The following is a 26,538-nucleotide window of genomic DNA, read 5'->3' on the forward strand; positions in this document are numbered from 1 at the left end:
ATGGGTGGGCTTCACAACTATTGCGCCCTTAACCTTTCCTGACGCCTTACTGTACTCCCCGTGCTGGCCCCGCTCCACCACAGGAACGGGGTCTGGCAGTTTGGGGGAGCCCGCAGCCTGAACCAGCTTTGCAGCTGGCCCAGACTGCTGGAAAGGGACAAATACATATTGTACTGTCTCCTTGGTCTTCCTTTTTTTGGACCTCTGCTTGACCACCACATCTTCACACTCCTCGTCCCCAAAGGTGAAATTCTGGAGGTGGGCTGGGGACTCCTGCATCACAATTGCCCTCAGCAGACCCCCAGCCTCACCCTCCACGTCATCCTCCTCACTCTCGCTTGGCGGAAGTGCCACCTGTCCAGCCTCAATGTAGCTGTCCTGGGTCTGGGTGTCACCTGGAGTAGCTACAACTCCCACACTTTCCTCCATCTTCTCCTCTTCACCACCATCCTCACTATCTTCACGGCCACTACTCTCCCCATCATCCACCTCCACCTTACCTGGGGATTTCGTGGCGGCAAACCGATTGCTGTTGATCAGCTTCTCCTTGAAGAGACCGCTCCCCTCCAGTATCTCCGCTCTCCTCGCCTCCAGCTTCACAATCTCGCCTTTCAGCGATGTTATCCTCTTCTTCAGTTCTGGCTTGCTCTTTCTGGATCCGGTACTCATCAGACTCTGGGTCGCACGCAGATCCTCTCTGGCCATCCTCAGCTCCTTGCCGCGCTGCTCGTACTCCGCAAACCTTGCGGCCATGCGGGAGCAGTACGTGGAACTGGACTCGCCGGGCCCACTCTCCGACCACATCTCCACACTGCTTTTCCTTGCCTTTCTTCCACCAGTGGATCTCTGGCTGGCATCCATAGCCTGGGTAGCAGAGCCTGCATTGCTGCAGACTCTGCCCGATCTTCTCCCGGCCGGAACAATGGCTGTCGAAGTTTTCACTCCACTTCCCGCCAGCCTGGAACGGGGAGTGGAGCCACGAGGCTCCATTGCAGGAGCTTCTTCCCCAGGAATCTGCCACAAACCTGGGGAAGGCTTGTTGGAAAACTCTGCTTGCTTCTGCTCTGCTGGAAGTCTCAGGAGACACACCCGCACACACCCTGCTGGGAGCTGTAATCACTGTCTATGTCAGTGTTTTCCAAGCAGGGAGCCTCCAGCTGTTGCAAAACTACAACTCCCAGCATGCCCGGACAGCCAAAGGCTGTCCGGGCATGCTGGGAATTGTAGTTTTGCAACAGCTGGGGCCACCCTGCTTGAGAAACACTGGTCTATGTAGAGGACAGGAGCTTCTTCGGGGTACAGACAATGTCGTAAAAAAGTAACGGAGTCGCCCTCACCTGGTGTCCAAAGGAGCAGCTAACCCTGGTACAGGTAAAGAGTACAGAACATGTAATACCTCCCTGTACTGTAGGGGGCGCTATCAGACACCAGGCAGCGCATGCACTTCAGTAATACAGGGGTTTTTACCAGTGAATGCCCATTCTGATTGGTCAGTTCTTCCAGCCATTGACACAGATCTGGACTGTCTGTAGCATTGTATGTTGAGTCTGGTTTCAACTTACGATTGTCCAGAAAAGACCATTGTATGTTGAAACTATTGTATGTTGAGGCCATTGTAAGTTGAGGGATCACTGTACTGTACTGTCCAGCTGCAGTATCATTTTCACCCCATATTAAAGGGGTACTCCGGTGGAAAACATTATTTATTCATTTATTTTTAAATCAACTGGTGCCAGAAAGTTATACAGAGCTGTAAATGACTTCTATTTAAAAGTCTTAACCCTTCCAGTACTTATCAGCTGCTGTATACTTCACAGGAAGTTCTTTTCTTGTTGAATTTCTTTTCTGTCTGACCACAGTGCTCTCTGCTGACACCTCTGTCCATGTCAGGAACTGTACAGAGAAGGAGCAAATCCCCATAGCAAACATCTCCTGCTCTGGACAGTTCCTGACATGGACAGAGGTGTCAGCAGAGAGCACTGTGGTCAGACAGAAAAGAAATTCAACAAGAAAAGAACTTCCTGTGGAGTATACAGTAGTTGAAAAGCACTGGAAGGGTTAAGACTTAAATAGAAGTAATTTACACATCTGTTTAACTTTCTGGCACCAGTTGATTTAAAATAAATAAATAAATTGATTTCCATCAGAGAACCCCCTTTAAAAAGAGTATCTGTCATCAAACCATATTTTCTAAACTAACTCAGATTATATTTCCTAACTACTCCCAACACCTCTCCTGCCATTAAAAACTTTTCTGAGCTTCAAAAAACTGCGTATCATACCTTTCCCCTTGCTCACATTGTGTGAGCTCCCGGCAGGAGAAAGTGGGCGTTCCCCAGCAGGCACAACATCACTGAAGCCAGCTAGAGCTGTGCCTCACCATGCCCTGCACGCACTTCCTGAGTTTGGTCTCCTGGCAGGCTGGGAGGAGACCAAACCAACAGTTTGACTTGCTGCAGCAAACAGAACAGAGCCACCTAATGGTTGTTTTTAAAATCACATTAAAAACATTAAAAAGTGTGAATTTTAACAGCAAGTAAATAGCAAAGGGTCTTATAATTCCATAAGGAACAATATATTGAAAATTTAGTTTGGTGACAGGTACACGTTAAGTACAGGCTGGGACAAACCCAAGCAAGTGAGAGTGGGACAAGCACTCCTCTGTGCTCACTTCTGTCCTATCAGACTGCCGTGTGTAAACAGAGAGAAGGGGGTTTACAGAGCAACCTGCAGTGAATGGATGAAGAGACCCAGCACAGCAGATTCAGGGAGGAAGTAAATACATAGTGAGTGATAACGGGCTCAGTGCTTGCATCAGACACAACCGTTCCTAAGAAGTGGATGTCAGAATGAGTGAACATTAGAATGGAAGGATTTGTGAGCCAATTTTTGTTGACTGATACATTATTACAGTTTTTTTTTTTTTTTTTTTTTTAAATGGCCAACTCTTGCCTAGAAATCAATGATCAGAAGACAGAACAGCAGTGAATGGTAGTATATAAGTATACCCTAAATCATCCTAATCAAGTTATAAGTGCTTTTATATGGCATAGATACGCCACACATTTATCCCAAAGTATTGTGATTGAGATTTTAAGAAATCTCTTTTACATCTAACGTGGGTAAGTGCATAATAATGCACCTTGGGCGTAAAAACCCTTGGGAAGAATATAAAATGTGTGATACAGTCCGAACCTCAGTATCTGAGGAGAGGGATTTAGGAGTAATTATTTCAAAAGACTTAAAGGTAGTAAGACAACGTAACAGAGCAGCAGGAAACGCTAGCAGAATGACTGGATGTATAGGGAGAGGTATTAGCAGTAGAAAGAGAGAAGTGCTTATGGGTGTATTGGAAAAAAAGGTATTAGCATTAGAGAGGGAAGAGCACATGGATGTATATGGAGAGGTAGTAGCAGTAGAGAGGGAAGTGATCATGGAGTACTGTGCGCAGTACCGGAGACCATATCTCCAGAAGGATATACAGTGATCCCACAACTTACAATGGCCTCAACATACAATAGTTTCAACATACAATGGTCTTTTCTGGACCATCGTAACTTGAAACCAGACTCAACATACAATGTACAGACAGTCCAGATCTGTGAAACGTGTCACAACTGGAGGAACTGACCAATCAGAATGGGCATTTTACTGGAAAATCACCTCTATTACTGAAGTACATGCACTGACTGGTGTCTGGTAGCGCCCCCTACAGTACAGGGAGGAACTACAAGTTCTGTACTACTCCTTACCTGTGCTAAGGTTAGCTGCTCTTTTGGACACCAAGTAAGGGTGGCCCCATTTGGGACACTGTGTGTACTGTATAGGACCCTGAAGAAGCTCCTGTCCTCTACATAGACCATTGTTTCCCAACCAGGGTGCCCCCAGTTGTTGCAAAACTACAACTTCCAGCATGCCCGGACAGCCAACGGCTGTCCGGGCATGCTGGGAGTTGTAGTTTTGCAACAGCTGGAGGCACCCTGGTTGGGAAACACTGACATAGACAGTGATTTACAGCTCCCAACAGATCTTTCTTTCTATTATTTGTACGGATTTGCTTTATCTATATTAGTTATCTACTTATTTTTCTTTAATCCTCACCTTTTCCTATTTTTTTATGACATTTTGGGGCTTCAGAGCCAATTACCAGGTTTCCATAGAGTTCTGGTCTCTACATACAATGGTTTCAACATACAATGGTCGTCCCAGAACCAATTAATATTGTAACTTGAGGGACCACTGTAGATACATTGGAGAGGGTTAAAATAAGAGCTATTAAACTAGTAAAATTGCAAGATAAAACCTCCCTGGAATGGTAAAGGACCTTAACATGTATAGAAAAAAAGACGAGACAGAGGGGATATGATAGAGACTTTTAAATAAAAGGAATCAACACGGAAACGGAGGTGAAAATATTTGGAAGAAAAGAAACTACCACAAGAAGACATAGTTTTATGTTAGAGAGCAAAGGTTTAGAAGTAATATCAGGAAGTATAACTTTACTGAGAGAGTAGTGGATGCATGGAATAGCCTTCCTGTAGAAGTGGTCGCTGCAAATACAGTGAAGGAGTTTAAACATGCATGGGATAAGCATAAGGCTATCCTTCATATAAGATAGGGATAGGAATAAGGATATCCTTCATATAAGATAGGGATAGGAATAAGGATATCCTTCATATAAGATAGGGATAGGAATAAGGATATCCTTCATATAAGATAGGGATAGGAATAAGACTATCCTTCATATAAGATAGGGATAGGAATAAGACTATCCTTCATATAAGATAGGGATAGGAATAAGGCTATCCTTCATATAAGATAGGGATAGGAATAAGACTATCCTTCATATAAGATAGGGATAGGAATAAGGATATCCTTCATATAAGATAGGGATAGGAATAAGGATATCCTTCATATAAGATAGGGATAGGAATAAGGATATCCTTCATATAAGATAGGGATAGGAATAAGGCTATCCTTCATATAAGATAGGGATAGGAATAAGGATATCCTTCATATAAGATAGGGACAGGGTCTATTCAAAGTATTCAGAATATTGGGAAGAGTAAATGGGTGGAATGGTTCTTATCTGCTGACACATTCTCTGTTTCTAGGTAAATTAAACATCACATATGGTTTGACCAGACCATGTTTTATTTAATACCCCCTTCTAAGAAAATTCGTTTTTGACATGAAATTGCATAGAATATCAGAACCTGCGTAAAATCGACGAGACTTTAGTTCATAGATTAGACTATTTGCAGTAGAAAAACCTACATTTTCAGAGGACATGCCAAATAAATTAACTTTATTAGGCCCCTTCCCACATTAATGTTTTGCCCATCATAAGTATATGTCACAGGACTCCCCATGTATATCTCTGATGGAAGACATTAGAGATGAGCGAACTTGCAGTAAATTTGATTCGTCACGAACTTCTCGGCTCGGCAGTTGATGCTCGGCAGTTGATGTGTAAATTAGTTCAGCTTTCAGGTGCTCTGGTGGGCTGGAAAAGGTGGATACATTCCTAGAAAAGAGTCTCATAGGACTGTATCCAGCTTTTCCAGCCCACTGGAGCACCTGAAAGCTGAACTAATTTATGCAGGAAAAGTCATCAACTGCCGAGCCGAGAAGTTCGTGACGAATCGAATTTACTGTAAGTTCGCTCATCTCTAGAAGACCTCAATCTATCCCACTGTAAAAGCAAATAGTGGAATAAAATTACTCCTCAAAATTAGCCCTGGGGAAACTGATGATTAGAGATGAGCGAACTTACAGTAAATTCGATTCGTCACGAACTTCTCGGCTCGGCAGTTGATGACTTTTCCTGCATAAATTATTTCAGCTTTCCGGTGCTCCGGTGGGCTGTAAAAGGTGGATACAGTCCTAGGAGACTCTTTCCTAGGACTGTATCCACCTTTTCCAGCCCACCGGAGCACCTGAAAGATGAACTAATTTATTCAGGATAAGTCATCAACTGCCGAGCCGAGAAGTTCGTGACGAATCGAATTTACTGTAAGTTCGCTCATCTCTACTGATGATCTCTCCTGATTTATATTGGCCAAACAGAGGTGGATACGTTTAGGCCATTGGTCTTCAAACTGTGGCCCTCCAGATGTTGCAAAACTACAATTCCCAGCATGCCCGGACAGCCGCTGTCCGGGCATGCTGGGAGTTGTAGTTTTGCAACATCTGGAGGGCCACAGTTTGAAGACCGCTGGTTTAGGCAGTATGTCAGGAGCACTCCCAACATACATGCTAAATATAGGGGGCAAAACAACATGTGAACATGGCCTAAATAAAAGTTGCCATCTAAAAGGGTATTGGAACCTCAGCTCCCAGGTATCATTACATTTCCCAAGTAGTGACTGCGGCAGGGAAAAGGCCTGGCTGGCTGAGGCGGAAAGGTAGACAACAGCTTCAATAATAAGTATACAGCAACCGAGTGTACTTACCTGGCTGGTTCTAAAGCCTCTACTGACTGCACAGCTACTTCTCTAGAGATTGTGCAAACTCACATTTTAAATATTCCCCACTCTTCCCCATCCCCTCAGCCCAACCCTATATGCTGTGTGGTGCTGTGCGGCATCCGTTGCTGCCGTGGCGCCGTGTCTGCGGGGAGGTGCGACCCATAGACTGATTTGAGTGGCATTGGGGCCGCTCCAGCACTGAGTGGCATTGGGGCCGCTCCAGCATCCCCCCCGTGGGCACTGGTGTTGCGGCGGTGGTGGACGCCGCCCAGTGCTGCGCCATTTTATGCTAGGGACGTTAGGGACCCACTCTATATAGGTGGCCTTGACGTGGCCGCGAGTGGGCTTGTACTTTTTGATCAGAAATGTATATACTAACAACCTGTTAGATTTTGATATTATGCTGAGAAGCAATCAGATCATTATACAAGATTGTAGATGTGCACCATGTCTGTTTTCTACCCGATTTCTCACATTTTAAATATATAATGGTGCTGATCTATCGATTCATGGTGGGTAGGCTGAGCTCTTTAAAGTTTAAAGGTGTTAAAAAAAATTAAAAAAAAATAAAAAAAAATCCCGAACAGCAGAGACAACAGCAGCAGGTGTCTTACCTTCTTACCGGCTGGCCGATCGGCGTTTGATTGCTCCAAGCCTGAAATCCAGGCTTCAGCAATCAAGTGCAGAAAACAGCGATCAATGCATTCCTGTGGCAATGAATTGAACAGTGCCTGCAATCAGTGTATGCTGTATTTTCACCACTAGAGGGGGCTATAACACTGCATAAAAAAAAGTTTTAAAAATCAATATCACACCCCCCTTTCCGTAAAAAAAAAAAAAAAAAGTGTGTATATAAAAATAAAAACATACATATGTGGTATTGCCACGTGCGTAAATGTCCAAACCATTATAAAAAAGGTCATTTATTAAACCACACGGTCAATGGCGTACGCGGAAAAATATGTCAAAGTCCGAAATATGGCAGCAGCACACTTGGTCAACAAAATGGAGGCTCTTAGTGCAATTTTTGATCAACTATCAATCTAAACCATCTCCTGTGAAATAGGGGAGGGGATGTACGGCTACAGAGGGAGTCACTCCCCCCAAATTGCACAGCAAAAACTAAAAAAAAAAAAACTTATTGCTGTGCAATTTGGGGGGAGTGGCTCCCTCTGTAGCCGTGCATCCCCTCCCCTATTTCACAGGATAAGAGCCTCAATTTTGTTGACCAAGTGTGCTGCTGCCATTTTCTATTTTTATTAATTTTCGTGCATGTAGTTAGGATTTTTTCCAGACGTACGACAAAATCAAACTTACATAAGTAGGGTATCATTTTAACTAGAGATGAGCGAACTTACAGTAAATTCGATTCGTCACGAACTTCTCGGCTCGGCAGTTGATGACTTATCCTGCATAAATTAGTTCAGCTTTCAGGTGCTCCCATGGGCTGGAAAAGGTGGATACAGTCTTAGAAGACTCTTTCCTAGGACTGTATCCACCTTTTCCAGCCCACCGGAGCACCTGAAGGCTGAACTAATTTATGCAGGATAAGTCATCAACTGCCGAGCCGAGAAGTTCGTGACGAATCGAATTTACTGTAAGTTCGCTCATCTCTAATTTTAACCATATGGAGTTATAGACTAAAGAGAAGGTGTAATTTTTACCGAAAAAATTACTGCGTAGAAACAGAAGCCCCCAAAAGTTACAAAATGGCTTTTTCTCTTCAATTTTGTCGCACAATAATTTTTCTTTCCCGTTTTGCCGTAGATTTTTGGGTAAAATTACTGATGTCATTACAAAGTAGAATTGGTGGCGCAAATAAAAAAAAAAAGCCCACCATATGGATTTTTAGGTGCAAATTTGAAAAGGTTAAGTGTAATGAGGAAAAATTGAAAGTGCAAAAACTGAAATACACTTGGTCCTTAAGCGGTTAAAGGGACTGTGTTACTGCAGGTTTTAATCAGTTCTGGGCTGGCTAATAAATTTCATAATTTTTACAGTGGAGGTGAATTTCACTGTTTTACTTAAAATGAATAGTACAGCAATACAATACCTTGAAACTCAAACTCGAAACGGATATAAACTTGATCGGCAATGGTGCCAAGATACTGAATACTGATGGCCTATCCTATAAATTGATACGATGGTTCGCCTTAAGGTTGCAGAGTCTGATCAAATTGCGCAAAAATTGAACCTCAAATTTATATGTATAATAACACTTATAAATTCATGGTGTCTAAAAAGGTGCTGCTATATAGTGTGTGCTTTCACTAATCAGAGGATATGTCAAATTTTTAAAAGCTGGAAAATGCCTTACACATGACCAGCCTAAACTCAAAGATATAAGTTGCAGAATAGCTTTAATATGGATCTCCATCAACTAAAACCAAAATTTAAAAAGGAACACAAATAAAACATATCAAAGCTTAACAATTCTGCATGGATGGCTTTCTTTACAAAAAAAAAAAAGAGGTAAAATATCTATCAATAACATCTTGTGCAATATTAATAAGAGCTTTATGCATCATGATCTGCTCTCCCTCGCCATCTAGTGGGAAAATGTTTAATAGACGCCATCCACTAGGCTTCTTACATAATCCAAACAAAGTGCCATATAAAGTTATTTTTCCAACAAAACAGTGAAGAGAAATAAAATGATATATATTATTAACAAATATATATACACACATTTATATATATATATATATATATATATACATAGATACATACAGTGATCCCTCAACTTACAATGGCCTCAACATACAATAGTTTCAACATACAATGGTCTTTTCTGGACAATCATAAGTTGAAAGCAGACTCAACATACAATGCTACAGACAGTCCATATCTGTGTCAATGGCTGGAAGAACAGACCAATCAGAATGGGCATTCACTGGTAAAACCCCTGTATTACTGAAGTGCATGCCCTGCCTGGTGTCTGATAGCGCCCCCTACAGTACAGGGAGGTATTACATGTTCTGTACACTTTACCTGTACCAGGGTTACCTGCTCCTTTGGACACCAGGTGAGGGAGACTCCATGTTACTTTTTTAGGACATTGCGTGTTCTGTACAGGACCCTGAAGAAGCCCCTGTCCTCTACATAGACAGTGTTTTCCAAGCAGGGTGGCCCCAGCTGTTGCAAAACTACAATTCCCAGCATGCCCGGACAGCCAAAGGCTGTCCGGGCATGCTGGGAGTTGTAGTTTTGCAACAGCTGGAGGCTCCCTGCTTGGGAAACACTAACAGACAGTGATTTACAGCTCCCAGCAGATCTTTCTTACTTTTATATGTAAGGATTTGCTTTATCTATATTAGTTATCTACTTATTTTTCTTTAATCCTCACTTTTTCCTATTTTTGGATGACATTTTGGTGCCTTTAGAACCAATTACCAGGTTTCCATAGAGTTATGGTCTCAACATACAATGGTTTCAACATACAATGGTTGTCCCGGAACCAATTAATATTGTAACTTGAGGGACTACTGTGTATATACGGTATATATATATATATATATATATATATATATATATATATATATATATATAATATATGTGTGTATACAGAAAGTTTACATTTTGATTTTTATCTGTCTGACATTCGACAGGGTTCAGCAAAAAAATGACAGCTATTCATCATCTTCATGTAACAGAGGTAATGGAAAGTAGTGGAGCTAGTTCCAAATGTATTTTGCAGCAATTTTCAGGTATGTTCTCCCCTCTGCTTTCCTATTATCACCAGTATGCACTCCAAGTATTGTCATTCCAAGAGCAGTCGGGAGCGTGGATAATATTTATCATCTTTGTGGTCTGAAGATTGGAGCACACGCATTTCCATAGAGGACCGAAACCATGAGATTAGTATAAGAGAGGAGACCGAGGAAACAGTGTCTCTTTGTATGTAGGTAAAGAAACGTTTTGGAATTTTTTAGGCAATAAACCCATTTAACCCACTGCCCACTGTGTAAAACTTCTCATTCAGTCACCATAAATCAGTGTTGTCCCAATGGTGTCTCCAACTATTGCAAAACTACAACTTCCAGCATGCCCGAGCATGCTGGGAGTTGTAGTTTTGCAACAGCTGGAAACACACTGTTCAGAAAACACTGCCATAGATGGACACAGATGCTCATTTAGACAATTTGCTGCCAAATGCTGGCGCCACCATGTTTCTCTAGAAGCCAAGCAAACGTAGGGTGATTTTAGTTATATTGATTATCACTAAAGTCAGTGCTATTCTATCCTGCAAACCCCAATAGATGCCACCTGAATCGAGGCCAAAATGCCACAGTTTTGGCCTCCATTAGAGATGAGCGAATTTACAGTAAATTCGATTCATCACAAACTTCTCGGCTCGGCAGTTGATGACTTATCCTGCATAAATTAGTTCAGCTTTCCGGTGCTCCCGTGGGCTGGAAAAGGTGGATACAGTCCTAGGAAAGAGTCTCCTAGGACTGTATCCACCTTTTCCAGCCCACAGGAGCACCGGAAAGCTGAACTAATTTATGCAGGATAAGTCATCAACTGCTGAGCCGAGAAGTTCGTGACGAATTGAATTTCCTGTAAATTCGCTCATCTCTAGCCTCATTATAAATAGAGGGTCTATGGCTATGTTTAGCACACACACTCTAGGACCATTCCTCGCACTCGCATTAAACGTTCACAGATGACCTGGTGTGAAATCAGCCTTAGATATTTTCATAAAACTCTGCATTGTGCCGTTCCCCTTTTATTCCTATTGGGAATTTTTTTATTTAATTTTTTTAACCATTCTTCTAGTCAGTGGGGTTGGTTCTTACATGGTCTTTCACTGATAAATATTTCATTGTTTCTAGATGCCACAGAAGTGAGGTCCATACATCTTACTCAGAAAGGCGTAATCCCAACTGGAAACATGGCAGTGAAATCTAAAGTGTTTTGTAGGCAGAAACAATTTGTGCCACATGGCTCACATGACTTGCGCTACATTTAATATTATGGTTTATTCATTTTTTAGGCATTTGCATTTTGCTCAAGGGCACATCCACACTGCTATATCTACGACCTAAAAATTCCACTGTGGAATGCCACTTGCAGCAGAGTCCCATTGTTTTCAATGCTGCTGCACCGTACTCACTGCGCAATTTCCTGGCAGAAGATTCTGCAGCTGAAATTCAAGATTCAGAACACGCCAAAAGAATTCACATGTCAATTCTGTTGGCGGAATGCTGCCCAGACTGCGCATCAAATGTGACAGTGCACATCCGCACAGTCGATTTCAGTGGCGCCTACTGCAGACAGAATCTACACCCGGAATATCTCCAGACGGAAATTCAGAAGTGTGGACGAGACTGTAGAGGGAATGGGGTGTGATTGAGGCTTTGTGCACCAAAATGTGAATTTTTGAGGGGGTAAGACAACTAATATGTGGTCTAAACTAAGAGCCAAAGCCCGAGACAGTGTGATAAATTTGGCACATTTTTACATTGGTCTTAGTGAATGGACAAACACCTACTTTTCATAGTGCCATCTTCCTCCTCCTCTTCTTCCTCGTCACTGTTTATTACCATGGTGCCCAGATCAGATTCCAGCATGGTACTGTTATGCTCGATCATGGTTTGAGCACCTTCGCTCATCGTGCTGGCCGCCCTCATGGTCCCGGCACTCTCAGAGCTGGTCTTCACCATGGTGTGAGAGTCAAGTTCATCTTCCTCCTGTAACATATAATAGTTATGAACAAAGGGTTACTGAGTGTTACGATCCCCGGATTAGCTTTCACAGAAACTCTTGCCTGAGACTAAAGATTAGTTTATATAAATTTATTTTGCGTAACCACATCACAAAAACCTCAAGCCTTCCTATAAACGCTAAAGGTTTCATGCTAGAAAACAATGAACTTTAACCGCACGTTTTATTGGTTTGACTACTTCTCCGGGTCATAATTTACAATTATAGCTGAGCAAAGACAATAGGGCTGGAGAGCGCAACGGGAGGCACCTTTATTCTGCAAACGTTAAGTGTGAGGTCAATTTATGGAGGCTGCCATATTTTACTGCTCTCTCATCCCAAGAAAAAACAAGCAGGACATTTTTAGTAACAGAAAGATCTGCTCAGCAGATGCTGGGGAATTGTTGAAAGGAACAGATTCCAGCATTGGATACAACAGCATTTCCAATCAGTGGCAGTAATGTTCCTGGAATGCAAAGCCGAACTGATGATAATCCAGTGTATGATTCATAACCCCCATATGGAGCACAAATATTTGAAAACAAAAAGGAAAGACATTGCTTCTACCACACGGTTCCATTATATAGTTAGTAAGGCTCCGTTTACACAGACTACAATGAAAAAGCATGTCCACTACACACTAGCGCTCACCTGTTCTGCACCGCGAAATTATCACAACATAGCTATGGTCTGCAGCCTAGCTGAACCAGTTACATAAAGCATTGGGCAGTCTGAAATTTACCTTTGGGCTGAACATTGACTGGGGCTAATCCTTTCCCTTTCCTCCATGCTCTACACTGCAGAACTGACAGTTTGGTTAGACGATGTTAGTTAGGTCCTACATACACACTAGGAAGTTGGTGTATGAGATGTTAAAGGAAAACTGTCTCCCGTTCATCTGCACTATAACCCCATACACATTTGTTCTGAAAATTGGGTGTGGGCTGCGGGGGTCGTGACATCTCAACCACGCCCCCTCAATGCAAGTCTATGGGAGGGGGAGTGGACTTGCATTGGTGGGGCGTGGCCATGACTTCCCGACCCCCGCACCCAGCGTTCAGAACAAAATGTTCCAAATGCCGGGGCAGTGGAGTACCCATTTAATCTCCATTACAGACAGTCCGGTTTCACCCAAGAGTAAGGGGACGTTCACACTACGGAACTTAGCAAGGAAATTTTACTTGCAGTAATTTCTTTGCTGAAATACTCTGTTAGCTCCTTGGCAAAATGGAGTAAAAATTATGTGAAATTATTCCTTTTTTTTTTTTTTGCAAAATTTGCCATTTAAAGGAATACGCCACAGGAAAACATTTTCTTTTAAATCAATTGGTGCCAAAAAGTTAAACAGATTTGTAAATTCGTTCTATAAAAAGATCCCAATCCTTCCAGTACTCATCAGCTGCTGTAAAATCCACAGGAAGTGCTTTTCGAATTTCCTTTGTCTGACCACAAGTGCTCTCTGTTGACAACTCAGTCCATTTCAGGAACTGTCCAGAGCAAGAGAGGTTTGCTATGGGGATTTGCTCCTATTCTGGACAGTTCCTGACATGGACAGAGGTGTCAGCAGAGAGCACTGTGGTCAGGCAGAAAGAAAATTTCAAAAGAAAAGAACTTCCTCTGTATTATACAGAAGCTGATAAGTACTGGAAGGATTGGGATTTTTTTTAATAGAAGTAATTTACAAATCTGTTTTACTTACTGGCAAAAGTTGATTTAAACGAAAATGTTTTCCAGTGGAGTACCCCTTTAAGTTAGCGTCCCACTGACCTAATAGGCTTTTATTAGCAGATTTGGCTGGAAGAGTGAAGATGTTCTTTCTTTTGCTGAAATTCAGTTCTGCTTTGGAATCATAAGCCCGGAACTTACTCTATTTGTACCGAGTAGCATAAAACCCACTGAGGTGAATGGGAGTCTGATGCAAGGAAGAATCCGCTCAGAATTTAACTCTGACATTCCACATGGTTTCCACCTTGATTTTCCATAGTGTGAACTAGCTCTCATACTGAATAATACTACAGTACTGTTAGTCTAGATCATTACATTATACAGACAAGTCAGTATTTTCATCTGGCAAAAAATGTTTAAAAAATATATGTATGAATGAATCAAAGAGATAAATGTAAATCAGGCACTGCTCTAATAAACGCTATCCCAATATAGGCTTCAGTTACACCGGTGTATACTGCATGTGGCTGTATTCTTGGGTGCAGACTTCAGAAAGATATATAGCATCAGTAGTAACTAGTAGAGAAAATGAATGAAGTCGCACTCACCCGAATAAATCTTCAGCATCAGAGAGTCTTTTATTCCAACACTTATAGCAGTAGAAAAAGGAAATTACAATTCCATGGCGGGGAGCAAGAGCCGGCAAGCTCTCAGACGCAGGGCACACCAACAATAGGCAACCAATTTCACGTCAACTGCGGACGCTTCTTCCAGCCAAGGGGTACACATGGAATTGTAATTTCCCTTTTCTACTGCTATAAGTGTTGAAATAAAAGACTCTCTGATGCTGAAGATTTATTTGGGTGAATGCGATTTCCTTCATTCTCTCTACTAGTCACTACTGATATATGTATACTCTTAGAAATGTTGCTAATTTGCTTCATTTTAGTAAAATGAATAATTATTCATATTTGAATGCACAAGTAAAAATACAGATGTATGAAACATATAGATTTATGATGCAGATATGATGGGAATGCCTGGAGTCATTCCTTTACTCAGAACTACACTAGTCCATTATGGATATCAGAGGTGCACGGCTCTTTACGGTGTTTCAGAGCTCTCCCAAGCAATCATGCCATAGGACTGGTTTTCTTATCCCGGATATAAAAAAGAATATATATATATATATATATATATATATATATATATATATATACACACACACACACACACACACACACAGTATATATATATTTTATATATATATAGGGGATGAGTATTTACTAAGCTGATACCAGGGAACATTACCTGAAAAGGTGATGTAATGAGCTGCTTTGCATATTCCTCTATATATATACACACACATACACACACACACATATATATATATACACACATATGCTCTATTTACTGACAGCACGCAGAGATCTTGAAAATGGCTAAATACACAATTCACTGAATACTGGAAATTCCCCTTAGGAGAGGTCAGCGTCAGACTTGATGGGCTAACTTTCCTAGTCACACCTAAAGGGGTACTTCGGTGGAAATTTTTTTTATTTTTTACAAATCAAAAGTTACACAGATTTGTAAATTATTTCTATTTAAAAAAACATCTACATTTTTCCAGTACTTATCAGCTGCTGTATGCTCCAGAGGAATTTGTGTAGTTCTTTTCAACCACAGAGCTCTCTGCTGCCACTTCTGTCCATGTCAGGAACTGTCCAAAGCAGGAGAGGTTTTCTATGGGGATATGTTCCTACTCTGAACAGTTCCTGACAAGGACAGAGGTGTCAGCAGAGAGCACTGTGGTCAGGCAGAAAAGAACAACTCAACTTAGCTGATAAGTACTGGAAGGATTAAGATTTTTAAATAAAAGTAATCTACAAATCTGTTTAACTTTCCGGCACCAGTTGATTTGAAAAAATAAAATAAAAAATTACTTAAAGGGTAGCTACCTATAGGTGATGTTACAGAGACCATTTTGTTCCTTCTGGAGGAAAACTTATGAACAAAAAACCATAACAAATAAGGGGACACGTGTTTTATTTATATTTAACAACCACTACTGTTAAGTCATGAAAAGTAAGAACTATCTAGCAGAAAATATTCAGAATCTGGCAAACTAAGGTGTGCTGATCCAACCACTGTCATGTCTGCATATTTGCATTTTGATTCAGGGATTAGCCAAGTATTCCTTCCTTTTCCCCAGTCTAAACCTGAGCTTCAGTATTATCTTCTGGCTAACACGGTACAAAGAGCCACAAAACCTCCACACAAAGGTTCAGCCCTTTACATCCTAAATGTTTTCAGTATTTATAGATAAATAATTGTTGTTTTTATATAAAACATTTATAGCTCTGGTGGTAAGCCTTAACTATATGCATGCAGTTCATCTATGTGACACTAGGGGGTACCAGAAAACAACAAACTAAACTAGGATACACGGAGCAGGAGAATGAATGTACTGAAGGAAAGTTTATCTAAACAAGCAGTAAATCAGGGTGCGTTCACACATGACCATACTGCGCTGTGATCCCTTTCACTTCAGTCCTATCTATTGATAATCGCTCCAGTAACAGTTTAGTATTGATTAAACCTGAAGAGCCATTGTAAATGTGAGTCATGCGACCTGCGCCAATGTCAGACGGAGATCGACTTAATAGAACAGTCTTCCCTTCTTTATTCATACTTTTAGCTGCTGGAGCACCAATAATACTCTCGAGCCCTGGAAGTAGTTCAGTGAGGAGTGTTCAGGTCTCCTGCAGCACCACCACAAGGGCAATGAGGTATTACAAAACTCTCTTAAATTAATGGTCTATCTGCATATGGAAAGGTCCCCGAAGCTAAAGCCTCTTTGCAGCTACTGGCTAGTACAAGTCATTCTCCACTGTTACCTCAGAATTCCATCATACAGTATCTAACGTTTTCTAAACGAAAACATTTCCTTTAAAGAGGATGCGTGGCCAATTAAAAAACTGAGATTACATGAATAAAAAAAAAATTACCCAGCGGTTTTTAATTTAAAATTTTTCATTTCTGCCCAGGCTGATCCAATAAAAATAATAAGCTTAACATAATAAATATTATAACTTTCTGCTTGCCGCTCCCCAGGTGCTGCTGATATTTAAGTCTCCTGTCCTCCGGTCCTCGTCTTCTTCCAGCTTCTGGGGCCTGACCCTTAACGCTGCCCGAAGCGAATCACCGGCCACAGTGATGTTCTGCCTCAGTCACTGAAAGGCTGAGCGGATCACTATGCAGCTCAGCCTATTACAGGCCGAGGTAGGACATCACTGCTGCCAGCAATTAGCTGAGGGCAGCGTTAAGCGTCAGGCCCCAGAAGCTGGAAGAAGACCGGAGCGGAGGACAGGAGTCCAATTCCAACAGCACAAGGGAAGCAGCGAAAGGGAAGGCATTTTTGTTATTGCAGCAGCCCGGGAAGAAATAATAATATAAATAAATAGCTGGATAATCCCTTTAAATAGCTTAGGGTACCCTGATCCCACCCCTTTTTGGTGTTTTTTGACACGCCCTTGTGTTACTCAGATATGTGGGTTAATAGTTTGTCTGACAATTTAAGAAGTCAGATGGGCGTGAGCCGGGCTCTGGGCACCGATGACAAGACTGATTTCTTCCAAAAATATACACATTTTTTAATCAATGTATATAATGATATTATCTGCATTATATAAAAAGTTTTTGTTAATGACAGGTACACTTATTTAAAAAATTGGGAGTGAATATCTGGTAATAAACTGGGGTATACTGTATAATCCCGCCCATCATCTAATAGTCCCTCCCATTATTAAAATTTAATTCCCTCCCTTGTGACATATTCCCTGTCAGACAAACTATAAAAAAGGAAGGGTTTACCAAGATACTGTAAAAAGGTGTGTGATCGGGACACCCTACATTATTTATTCAATGACTAAATACCTAATCGTGGGGGGTTGGTCACAAGTCCTTTAAGAAAACCAAATTTCTGATTGATAGAACAAATGTGACCTAAGGCCATGTTCGCACTTCCATCAATGTCTCCTTTTCACAGAAAAGTGCGGAATGCATCATTATTCTTTCCATCAAATCGGTGGAACCTGACGGACATTCGTAGTCAATGTGGTCAATTGGTTGCCAACACAGTGTCATGTTATGGGTCTAACAAAGAGTAGTGAATACATCAACAGCAGTGTGATTTGAGGCCAAGTGTTGCCTGTTGTACCATCTGTGCTTATCTAATAGAAAATGTTTGTTTTTGTGGCATAGAGAGGGGCAAAAAAGTATTTAGTCAGCCACCAATTGTGCAAGTTCGCCCACTTAAAAGACAAGAGAGGCCTGTAATTTTAATCATAGGTATACCTTAACTATGAGAGACATAATGAGAAAAAAAAATCCATAAAATCACATTGCCCGATTTTGAAAGAATTTGTTTGCAAGTTAGGGTGGAAAATAAGTAATTTGGTCCCCTACAAACAAGCAAGATTTCTGGCTCTCACAGACCTGAAACAACTTCTTTAAGAGTCTCCTCTGTCCTCCACTCATTACCTCTATTAATGACACCTGTTTGAACTTGTTATCAGTATAACAGACACCTGTCCACAACCTCAAACAGTCACACTCCAAACTCCACTATGGCCAAGACCAAAGAGCTGTCAAAGGACACCAGAAACAAAATTGTAGACCTGCACCATGCTGGGAAGACTGAATCTGCAATAGGTAAGCAGCTTGGTGTGAAGAAATGAACTGTAAGAGCAATTATTAGAAAATGGAAGACATACAAAACCACTGAATCTCTTTAGATCTGGGGCTCCATGCAAAATCTCTCCCCATGGTGTCAAAATTATCACAAGAACGGTGAGCAAAAATCCCTTAACCACACGGGGGGACCTAGTGAATGACCTGCAAAGAGCTGGGACCAAAGTAACAAAGGCTACCATCAGCAACACACTACGCTGCCAGGGACTCAAATCATGCAGTGACAAACGTGTCCCCCTGTTTAAACCAGTACATGTCCAGGCCCGTCTGAAGTTTGCTAGAGAGCATTTGGATGATCCAGAAGAGGATTGGGAGAATGTCAAATGGTCAATGAAACCAAAGTAAAACTTTTTGGTAAAAACTCAACTGGTCGTGTTTGGAGGAGAAAGAATGCTGAGTTGCATCCAAAGAACACCATACCTACTGTGAAGCATGGGGGTGGAAAAATCATGCTTTGGGGCTGTTTTTCTGCTAAGGGACCAAGACGACTGATCCGTGAAAAGGAAAGAATGAATGGGGCCATGTATCTCGAGATTTTGAGTTAAAACCTCCTTCCATCAGCAAGGGCATTGAAGATAAAACATGGCTGGGTCTTTCAGCATGACAATGATCCCAAACACACTGCCTGGGTAACGTGGCTTCATAAGAAGCATTTCAAGGTCCTGGAGTGGCCTAGCCAGTCTCCAGATCTCAACCCCATTAAAAAACCTTTGGAGAGAGTTGAAAGTCCGTGTTGCCCAGCGACAGCCCAAAATATCACTGCTCTAGAGGAGATCTGCATGGAGGAATGAGCCAAAATACCAGCAACAGTGTGTAAAAATCTTGTGAAGACTTACAGAAAACGTTTGACCTGTCATTGCTAACAAAGGGTATATAACAAAGTATTTGGTCAATAGCAAAAGATAAACTCAATACTTTATTTCCACCATAACTTGCAAGTAGTCTTTAAAATTAAGACAAATGCGATTTTTTGGATTTTTTTTTCTCATTATGTCTCTCATAGTTGAGATATATCTATGATGAAAATTACAGGCCTCATCTTTTTAAGTGGGAGAACTTGTACAATTGGTGGCTGACTAAATACCTTTTCCCCCACTGTATAAATAAATATATAAATATATATATATATATATATATATATATATATATATATATATATATAATGTACAATGAGAGTAAAGGTCACACCAAATAGAGGATGCTTGTAAATCAGTGTATCCCAGCCAGGGTGCCTCCAGCTGTGGCAAAACTACTACTTCCAGCATGCTGGGAGTTGTAGTTTTTACACAGCTAGAGGCCTCTTCTTAGCAAACACTGTTGTAAATAATAACTTCATAAATAACATACTGCTGTGTCCTCTGACATACCAAGGCTCTTTAAGGTGACGGTAGGAGCTGGTTATACAGTGCTGCTGCCCTGGGTACATCTCCACGGTGTGAGCGATATGATGGAAACGCCTTGTGACAGGCTGACATGTTTTGATAGGTGCTGAGGTAAGTAAACAGATTTTTTTAATTAGCAGAGAACGGCAAGCAAAGTATTCTACGGGGGGGTAATGGAGATCTGAATGTCTCGATGTTAGTTTAAGCATACTGACTATGACTGGCCTCTTCTAGAGAATTTTAATTTTTTGGATAGGATTTGGATTCAGGAGGTCAAGCAGCTGTGCGGTAGAATGTATCACAATCAGACCTCAGTTCATGACAGATTGCAGGGAATACGGCCAAATATTTATTACCTTAAAGAACAGGGTCACTCTGCTTTGTTTTTTTTCTGTGTTCTCGCTGCATGTTGAGGACTAGTTTACCCCCTGAATGTTTCCTTACACTTTATCCCCTATAAGAAGGCAAAATGTCCTGGCAAGCATGCAGACTTACACAGAGGAGAAATGGCGTAAAAGGACATGTGTATTGCAGCCTGGGCTGGTCTCAGGGGCCCGACATGAAGACTGGTAATGACTTTTTGAGGTTTTGCTAACATGTGTAATAGAATATAATATAGCCATTCATATTCTTAAACAGAGGAGTGTGAAGTAGAATGTTTCATGCTGAAGCAGCCTGGGATCTTTTTGACAATCCTTGTTGGTGCATTCATAAAGTCTGAACTGGTTAGCAACCAATTTTCCAAAAGGAAAACGTGCTCATTTCTCTGTTAACATTTTATAAGAAGTGACTGCTTAAAAGGGGGATCAGTCAGCTGAAAAAGAGGGGTGAAAATATGCACATGGCTAGATAGGGCTAGTCATCAGGATTTTTAATCTCCTCAGTCCTTACCAATGCAGAGATGAAGGCCTTTTTGTTACTATGCAAATAAGTGCCCAGTGGGCGCTTCCCTGTATGGAAAGAGCCAATAGAAAACAAGCTTTTCTCCTCATATTCACTGCCTCTATTCTTACCTGCCTTCGAGTGAGCGTCAGTGGGCTGCAAAAATGCACAGAGGCAGAGAAGGAGAAGAGATGGGCTGGTTTACTTTAAGCTCTAGCTCTGCTGGGGAAAGCACCCCTGGCCCTTAAGGCTTAAATGAGGACTGTCAGATACAAAAACATTTGATATGTTGTAAAACCAATAGGTTTTGCAATTTGCTTTCATTAGAAAATTTTCAGTATTTCATACTGAAAAAGCCAGTTAAACAAATAGTCCCGACTTCTTGTGCAAAGGCAAATTAGGACCAGACGCGTTTCGGGGAGCAGCATCCCCTTTTTCAATGGTGCATATTCAAAGGGGACGCTACTCCCCGAAACACGTCTGGTCCAAGACTGCCTGTGCACAAGAAGTCAGGACTATTTGGATTATTTGTCCACCACTGGTCTTTTACTGCCCTCTCAGCATCTCCCCGCGCCGTCGGGGTAGAGAGGGATCCAACATCAAAGACCTTAAGCGCTGCCACACGCTACAAACGAACATTACCTTTTCCAGCCTACGCAATGACCATCCGTACCAGACATCTTTACCTTTCCTACACCTTCCCCGTGCTGCCGGGGCTGAGAGGCCTCAATCCGGATCACCTTTAAGCACTGCTATGCGCATATGACTGCTTTCGCCGGAGCCGATAAGAGGCACTACGTGCCTGACTTTGATCTATTTTTCCTCTTGTACTTTGTCCCCATGCCGTCAGGGTATATACTCAGTGGGCTCAGAACTGCGAGTCTCCAGCGCTGCAATAACTGTTTGTTGGCCATATCCTATTACGAACATTGGAATATAAACCCCCACCATTGTCCCACCGTTTAAGTGCAATACTATTTTAACGTCATGTTTTAAATGTTTATAACTAACTTTTACCATTCTATTTTAGTGATCTGTCTGCAGCAAGAGCCCGGCCCCAGACCTCACAGTATTATTAAATAAATGTAATTATATTTTATATCTTATCAGACACTTCCTTTCCTTCTTTTTTATTTATCTCTATTTATTCTGCCTTATTCTAAATTTTCTTCCTAGCCTAGTAGGACTGCTATTTTTCCATTTTTTAAATCCGTATATATTTGGCACACGGGTATGTGCAACGCAGTATCCTTGGTTTAGGTCTCTTATATTTTTCGTAGAGCTCCCACACTTGTACATTATATTCTTAAAAGTTGCTAACTATGATATAAACTAAGTTAATACTACCTGCAAAGCTTTGCTTTACCAGGAGTACCCACAACTATAGAATTACCACTAATATTTACCTGTACCGAAAAATGTAAAATCTAAACATGAGAAATGAAAGAGACAGGAAGGTAAATCACACAGATGCAGCAATCTCCCTGACTCCCTACCACATAGGTTCCAACCTGTCCATCTTTTTTTACTTAACTTTTTGCCGAATGTGGAATGTCAGCTTTTTCCTGACTACCTTCATGATGCACAGCATTACCAACACAAACATAATGACTCCACTTCCTAACAATGAAACTATATCCTTCTTGAAGTGCCCAGTTATCTGGATTAGAGGACATGGTTGTTGCTGATGATGATGCGGATCATCCCGCTGATTAATCCCGCTGACATCGTGCCAGCAACCATTCCCTACATGCCGTCTGGTCACCGGCAGAACCCAATTCTGTAAAGGCCGGTACAAGCTGTGCAGACGGCAGACAATACTTTGGGCAACAGGTTGCATGTATAGTAAATAACTATGCTTAAAGCTGAAGAGCTTTTTTTGGTATTTAGATTAGAATACATATACAGTGATCCCTCAACTAACAATGGCCTCAACATACAATAGTTTCAACATACAATGGTCTATTCTGGACCATTGTAAGTTGAAACCAGACTCAACATACAATACTACAAATATTCCAGATCTGTGAAACGTGTGAATGGCTGGAAGAACCAACCAATCAGAATAGGCATTCATTGGTAAAACACCTCTATTACTGAAGTGCATGCACTGACTCGTGTCTGGTAGCGCCCCCTACAATACAGAGAGGTATTACATGTTCTTTACTCTTTACCTGTGCCAAGCTTGGCTGCTCCTTTGGACACCAGGTGAGGGCGGCTCCATGTTCCTTTTTTAGGACTGTGTACTGTACAGGACCCCGAAGAAGCTCCTGTCCTCTACATAGACCAGTGTTTTCCAAGCAGGGTGCCCCCAGCTGTCGCAAAACTACAATTCCCAGCATGCCCGGACAGCCAAAGGCTGTCCGGGCATGCTGGGAGTTGTAGTTTTGCAAAAGCTGGAGGCTCCCTGCTTGGAAAACACTGACATGTACAGTGATTTACAGCTCCCAGCAGATCTTTCTTACTTTTATATGTAAGGATTTGCTTTATCTATATTAGTTATCTACTTATTTTTCTTTAATCCTCACATTTTCCTTTTTTTGGATGACATTTTGGTGGCTTCAGAACCAATTACCAGGTTTCCATAGAGTTATGGTCTCAACATACGATGGTTTCAACATACAATGGTCGTCCCGGAACCAATTAATATTGCAACTTGGAGGGACAACTGTACTACAAGAACATACAAGTTAGTGCTGTGTAATAACATCCATGTCCAAAAATACAGGGTCACTATGAATAGACGACAGGATGTGGATAAGGAAATCAGTCTAATAATATATCTACTATGTCAGAAAGAAAAAAAAAAAAAAAAAAACCTTACAGAATTTTCATCCTCTTCTTCTAGTTCTCTCTGTTGCTCCTCGTGTCGTTTTGCCTTGATGTCCATCGCTTCTGTGATGAGGTCTCGGAGAATGGATACCGGTTTAGCATTTTTGATAAATGTGTGCTGCAGAGGAAATACAGATAATTACTATCACAGGCTCCGATAAAACACTTTATCATGCTTATACTAAAATAAAGGCAAAATAATTTATAATTCAAAACAATCTTAACAAGATAATTTAAAGCATTACTGTCATGAAAAATAAATTTTGACATGTCGCTCAGACAAGTCAAAAGTTGTAGATCACGCAGAGTCTCACTCGAGACGCTGACGAACGAAAGAGACTTAATGAAGCAACAGTTAACCATCGATTGCAGGTGCTGAGGCAACTTCACTACTATGTCAGGGGGGTATTAAAGGGGTACTCCGTCCCTAGACATCTTATCCCCTATCCAAAGGATAGGGGATAAGATGTCAGATCGTCGGGGTCCCGCCACTGGGGATCCCCGCAATATAGCAAGCAGCACCCACCTGTAACTGCTTCCGGAAGCACTGGAGGTTCTCTGGCTAATTCCTCCCGGCCACTGGGAAGGAAGATCGTGACCTACGACTCCGCGCTCCGTGTGATGTCAGGCCCCGCCCCCTCAATGCAAGTCTATGGGAGGGGGCGTGACGGCCGTCACGCCTCCTCCCATAGACTTGCATTGAGGGGGCGGGGCGGGATGTTACACGGGGGCGGGGTCGTGACGTCACGATCTTCCTTCCCCGTGGCCGGGAGGAATTAGCCAGAGAACCTCCAGTGCTTCCGGAAGCAGTTACAGGTGGGTGCTGCTTGCTATATTGCGGGTGTCCCAAGCGGCGGGACCTCGGCGATCTGACGTCTTATTCCCTATCCTTTGGATAGGGGATAAGATGTCTAGGGGCGGAGTACCCCTTTAACTTGGATTTTAACTGTCCACCCCTTCTGTCCTCAGGGAGATAAGCCACCACCGCCAGATTCTGGCAGCAACCAAGTCTGGTTACTTTTATACCAGGCACGGACTCACTGCAGTCTGTTTGAAGATGCTTGGCAAAAAATTCAATAGACTTAAATGGGTAGTCCAGAGGGAAAAAAAAAATTCATATCAACTAGAGATGAGCGAACTTACAGTAAATTCGATTCGTAACAAACTTCTCGGCTCGGCAGTTGAGGACTTATCCTGCATAAATTAGTTCAGCTTTCAGGTGCTCCGGTGGGCTGGAAAAGGTGGATACAGTCCTAGGAAAGAGTCTCCTAGGATTGTATCCACCTTTTCCAGCCCACCGGAGCACCTGAAAGCTGAACTAATTTATGCAGGATAAGTAATCAACTGCCGAGCCGAGAAGTTCGTGACGAATCAAATTTACTGTAAGTTCGCTCATCTCTAATATCAACTGGTTCCAGAAAGTTAAATAGATTTGTAAATTACTTCTATTAAAAAAAATCATAATCCTTCCAGTACTTAGCTTCCTTTGGAGCATACAGCAGCTATGTCATGGATACGAACAGAGGTGTCAGCAGGTAGCACCTTGGTCAGACTAAAAAGAGCTGCACAACCTTCTTTTGGAGCATACAGCAGCTTATAAGTACTGGAAGGATTAAGATGTTTTAATATTAGTAACTTACAAATCTGTTTAACTTTCTGGCACCAATTGATTTAAAAAAATATATAATAATAATTTTGCACCAGAGTACCCCTTTAAGTACAGCATAGGTCAAGGAACAAAGAATGTGTTAACATCCGTATATCAAGCTGCTGTGAAGCAGAGATATAAATGAAGGTAACTAAGGCTGCATTCACATCTCGTTTTTGCAATACGGTTCCCGTATCCGGTTTCAGTGTAAAAAAACGTATGGAACCATATTGCAAACCGTAGCATCTGGTTGTGTACGTTTTGCAACATTTACAGTTTTATCCGTTTTTTTTTCCTGCACACAAAACTGTAGTCTACTACGGTTTTATGTCCGGGTGAAAAACCGGATACAACCCGTATACTTTTTTTTTTTTTTTTTAAATGGTGTTTTTAAATGGTGGTCAATGGGAACCGTACTGAACCGTATGTGCGTACGGTGCCATCCGGTTTGCACAATACGGTTTTGCAGTTTGCACATGCGCAGTGCACGCTGAAAGTTCTTCCCACAAATAAAACCGTATCATTTTTTTTTTTTTTTTTTTTACTTATTAAACCGTATGCAACCGGACATGCGCTTTTAAACCGTATACGGTTTAAAACCGTACAGAGGTGTATACAGTTCAGTTTTGAGACATACTTTTATTAAATTTTTTCCAAAAAACCTGCTACGGGAACCGTATTGTAAAAACGAGATGTGAATGCAGAAGGGTTTTAACCAGCACTCATTTGACAGCCACTCAGAAAAAGCAATTATCTGCACAATACTGCAGGGGATATTAAAGGGGTTATCCAGGAATAGAAAAATAGAGCAAATTTCTTTCAAAAACAGATCCACATATGTCTCCAGGTTGTGTGTGGTATTACAACTTCGCTCCATTCACTTCAATGGAACTGAGCTGCAGAACCACACACAACCTGGAGACAGACAGACGGAGGGTTTTTGAAAGATTATAGATTGTTTTTCTATTGCTGGATAACTCCTTTAAGCAGGCGACACACAATGGATCCCGCAATAGGCATATGGTCAGGGGTTGTCTGTGTGACTGAAGAGCCCATTACAAAAGGGTGATTATCAGCAGATGCCAATATTGCCCTGTGAAATAGAGCAAGTGATCAGTAAACACCGACTGATCACTGCTTTTTGGAAGTGATCAGTTAAAAAGTAGCCGATCATCGGCCCCATATGTCCCTACATAAAAGG

The 26,538-nt window shown here is 41.7% G+C and overlaps 1 protein-coding gene across 1 annotated transcript in view; it reads right to left on the reverse strand.

Moving 5' to 3' along the window:
* Positions 1–26,538, reverse strand: part of STK3 (serine/threonine kinase 3) — a 245,238-nt gene that overhangs the window by 92,878 nt on the left and 125,822 nt on the right. Inside the window, exons 8-9 of the mRNA XM_056522374.1 lie at positions 23,682–23,807; positions 11,965–12,163 (exon numbers count right to left, since the gene is read on the reverse strand). Of these exons, the coding sequence (XP_056378349.1) occupies positions 11,965–12,163; positions 23,682–23,807 (325 nt within the window). The remainder of the gene's footprint in view (positions 1–11,964; positions 12,164–23,681; positions 23,808–26,538) is intronic.

The sequence above is a fragment of the Hyla sarda genome, chromosome 5 (assembly GCF_029499605.1).
Source record: "Hyla sarda isolate aHylSar1 chromosome 5, aHylSar1.hap1, whole genome shotgun sequence".
NCBI lineage: Eukaryota > Metazoa > Chordata > Amphibia > Anura > Hylidae > Hyla > Hyla sarda.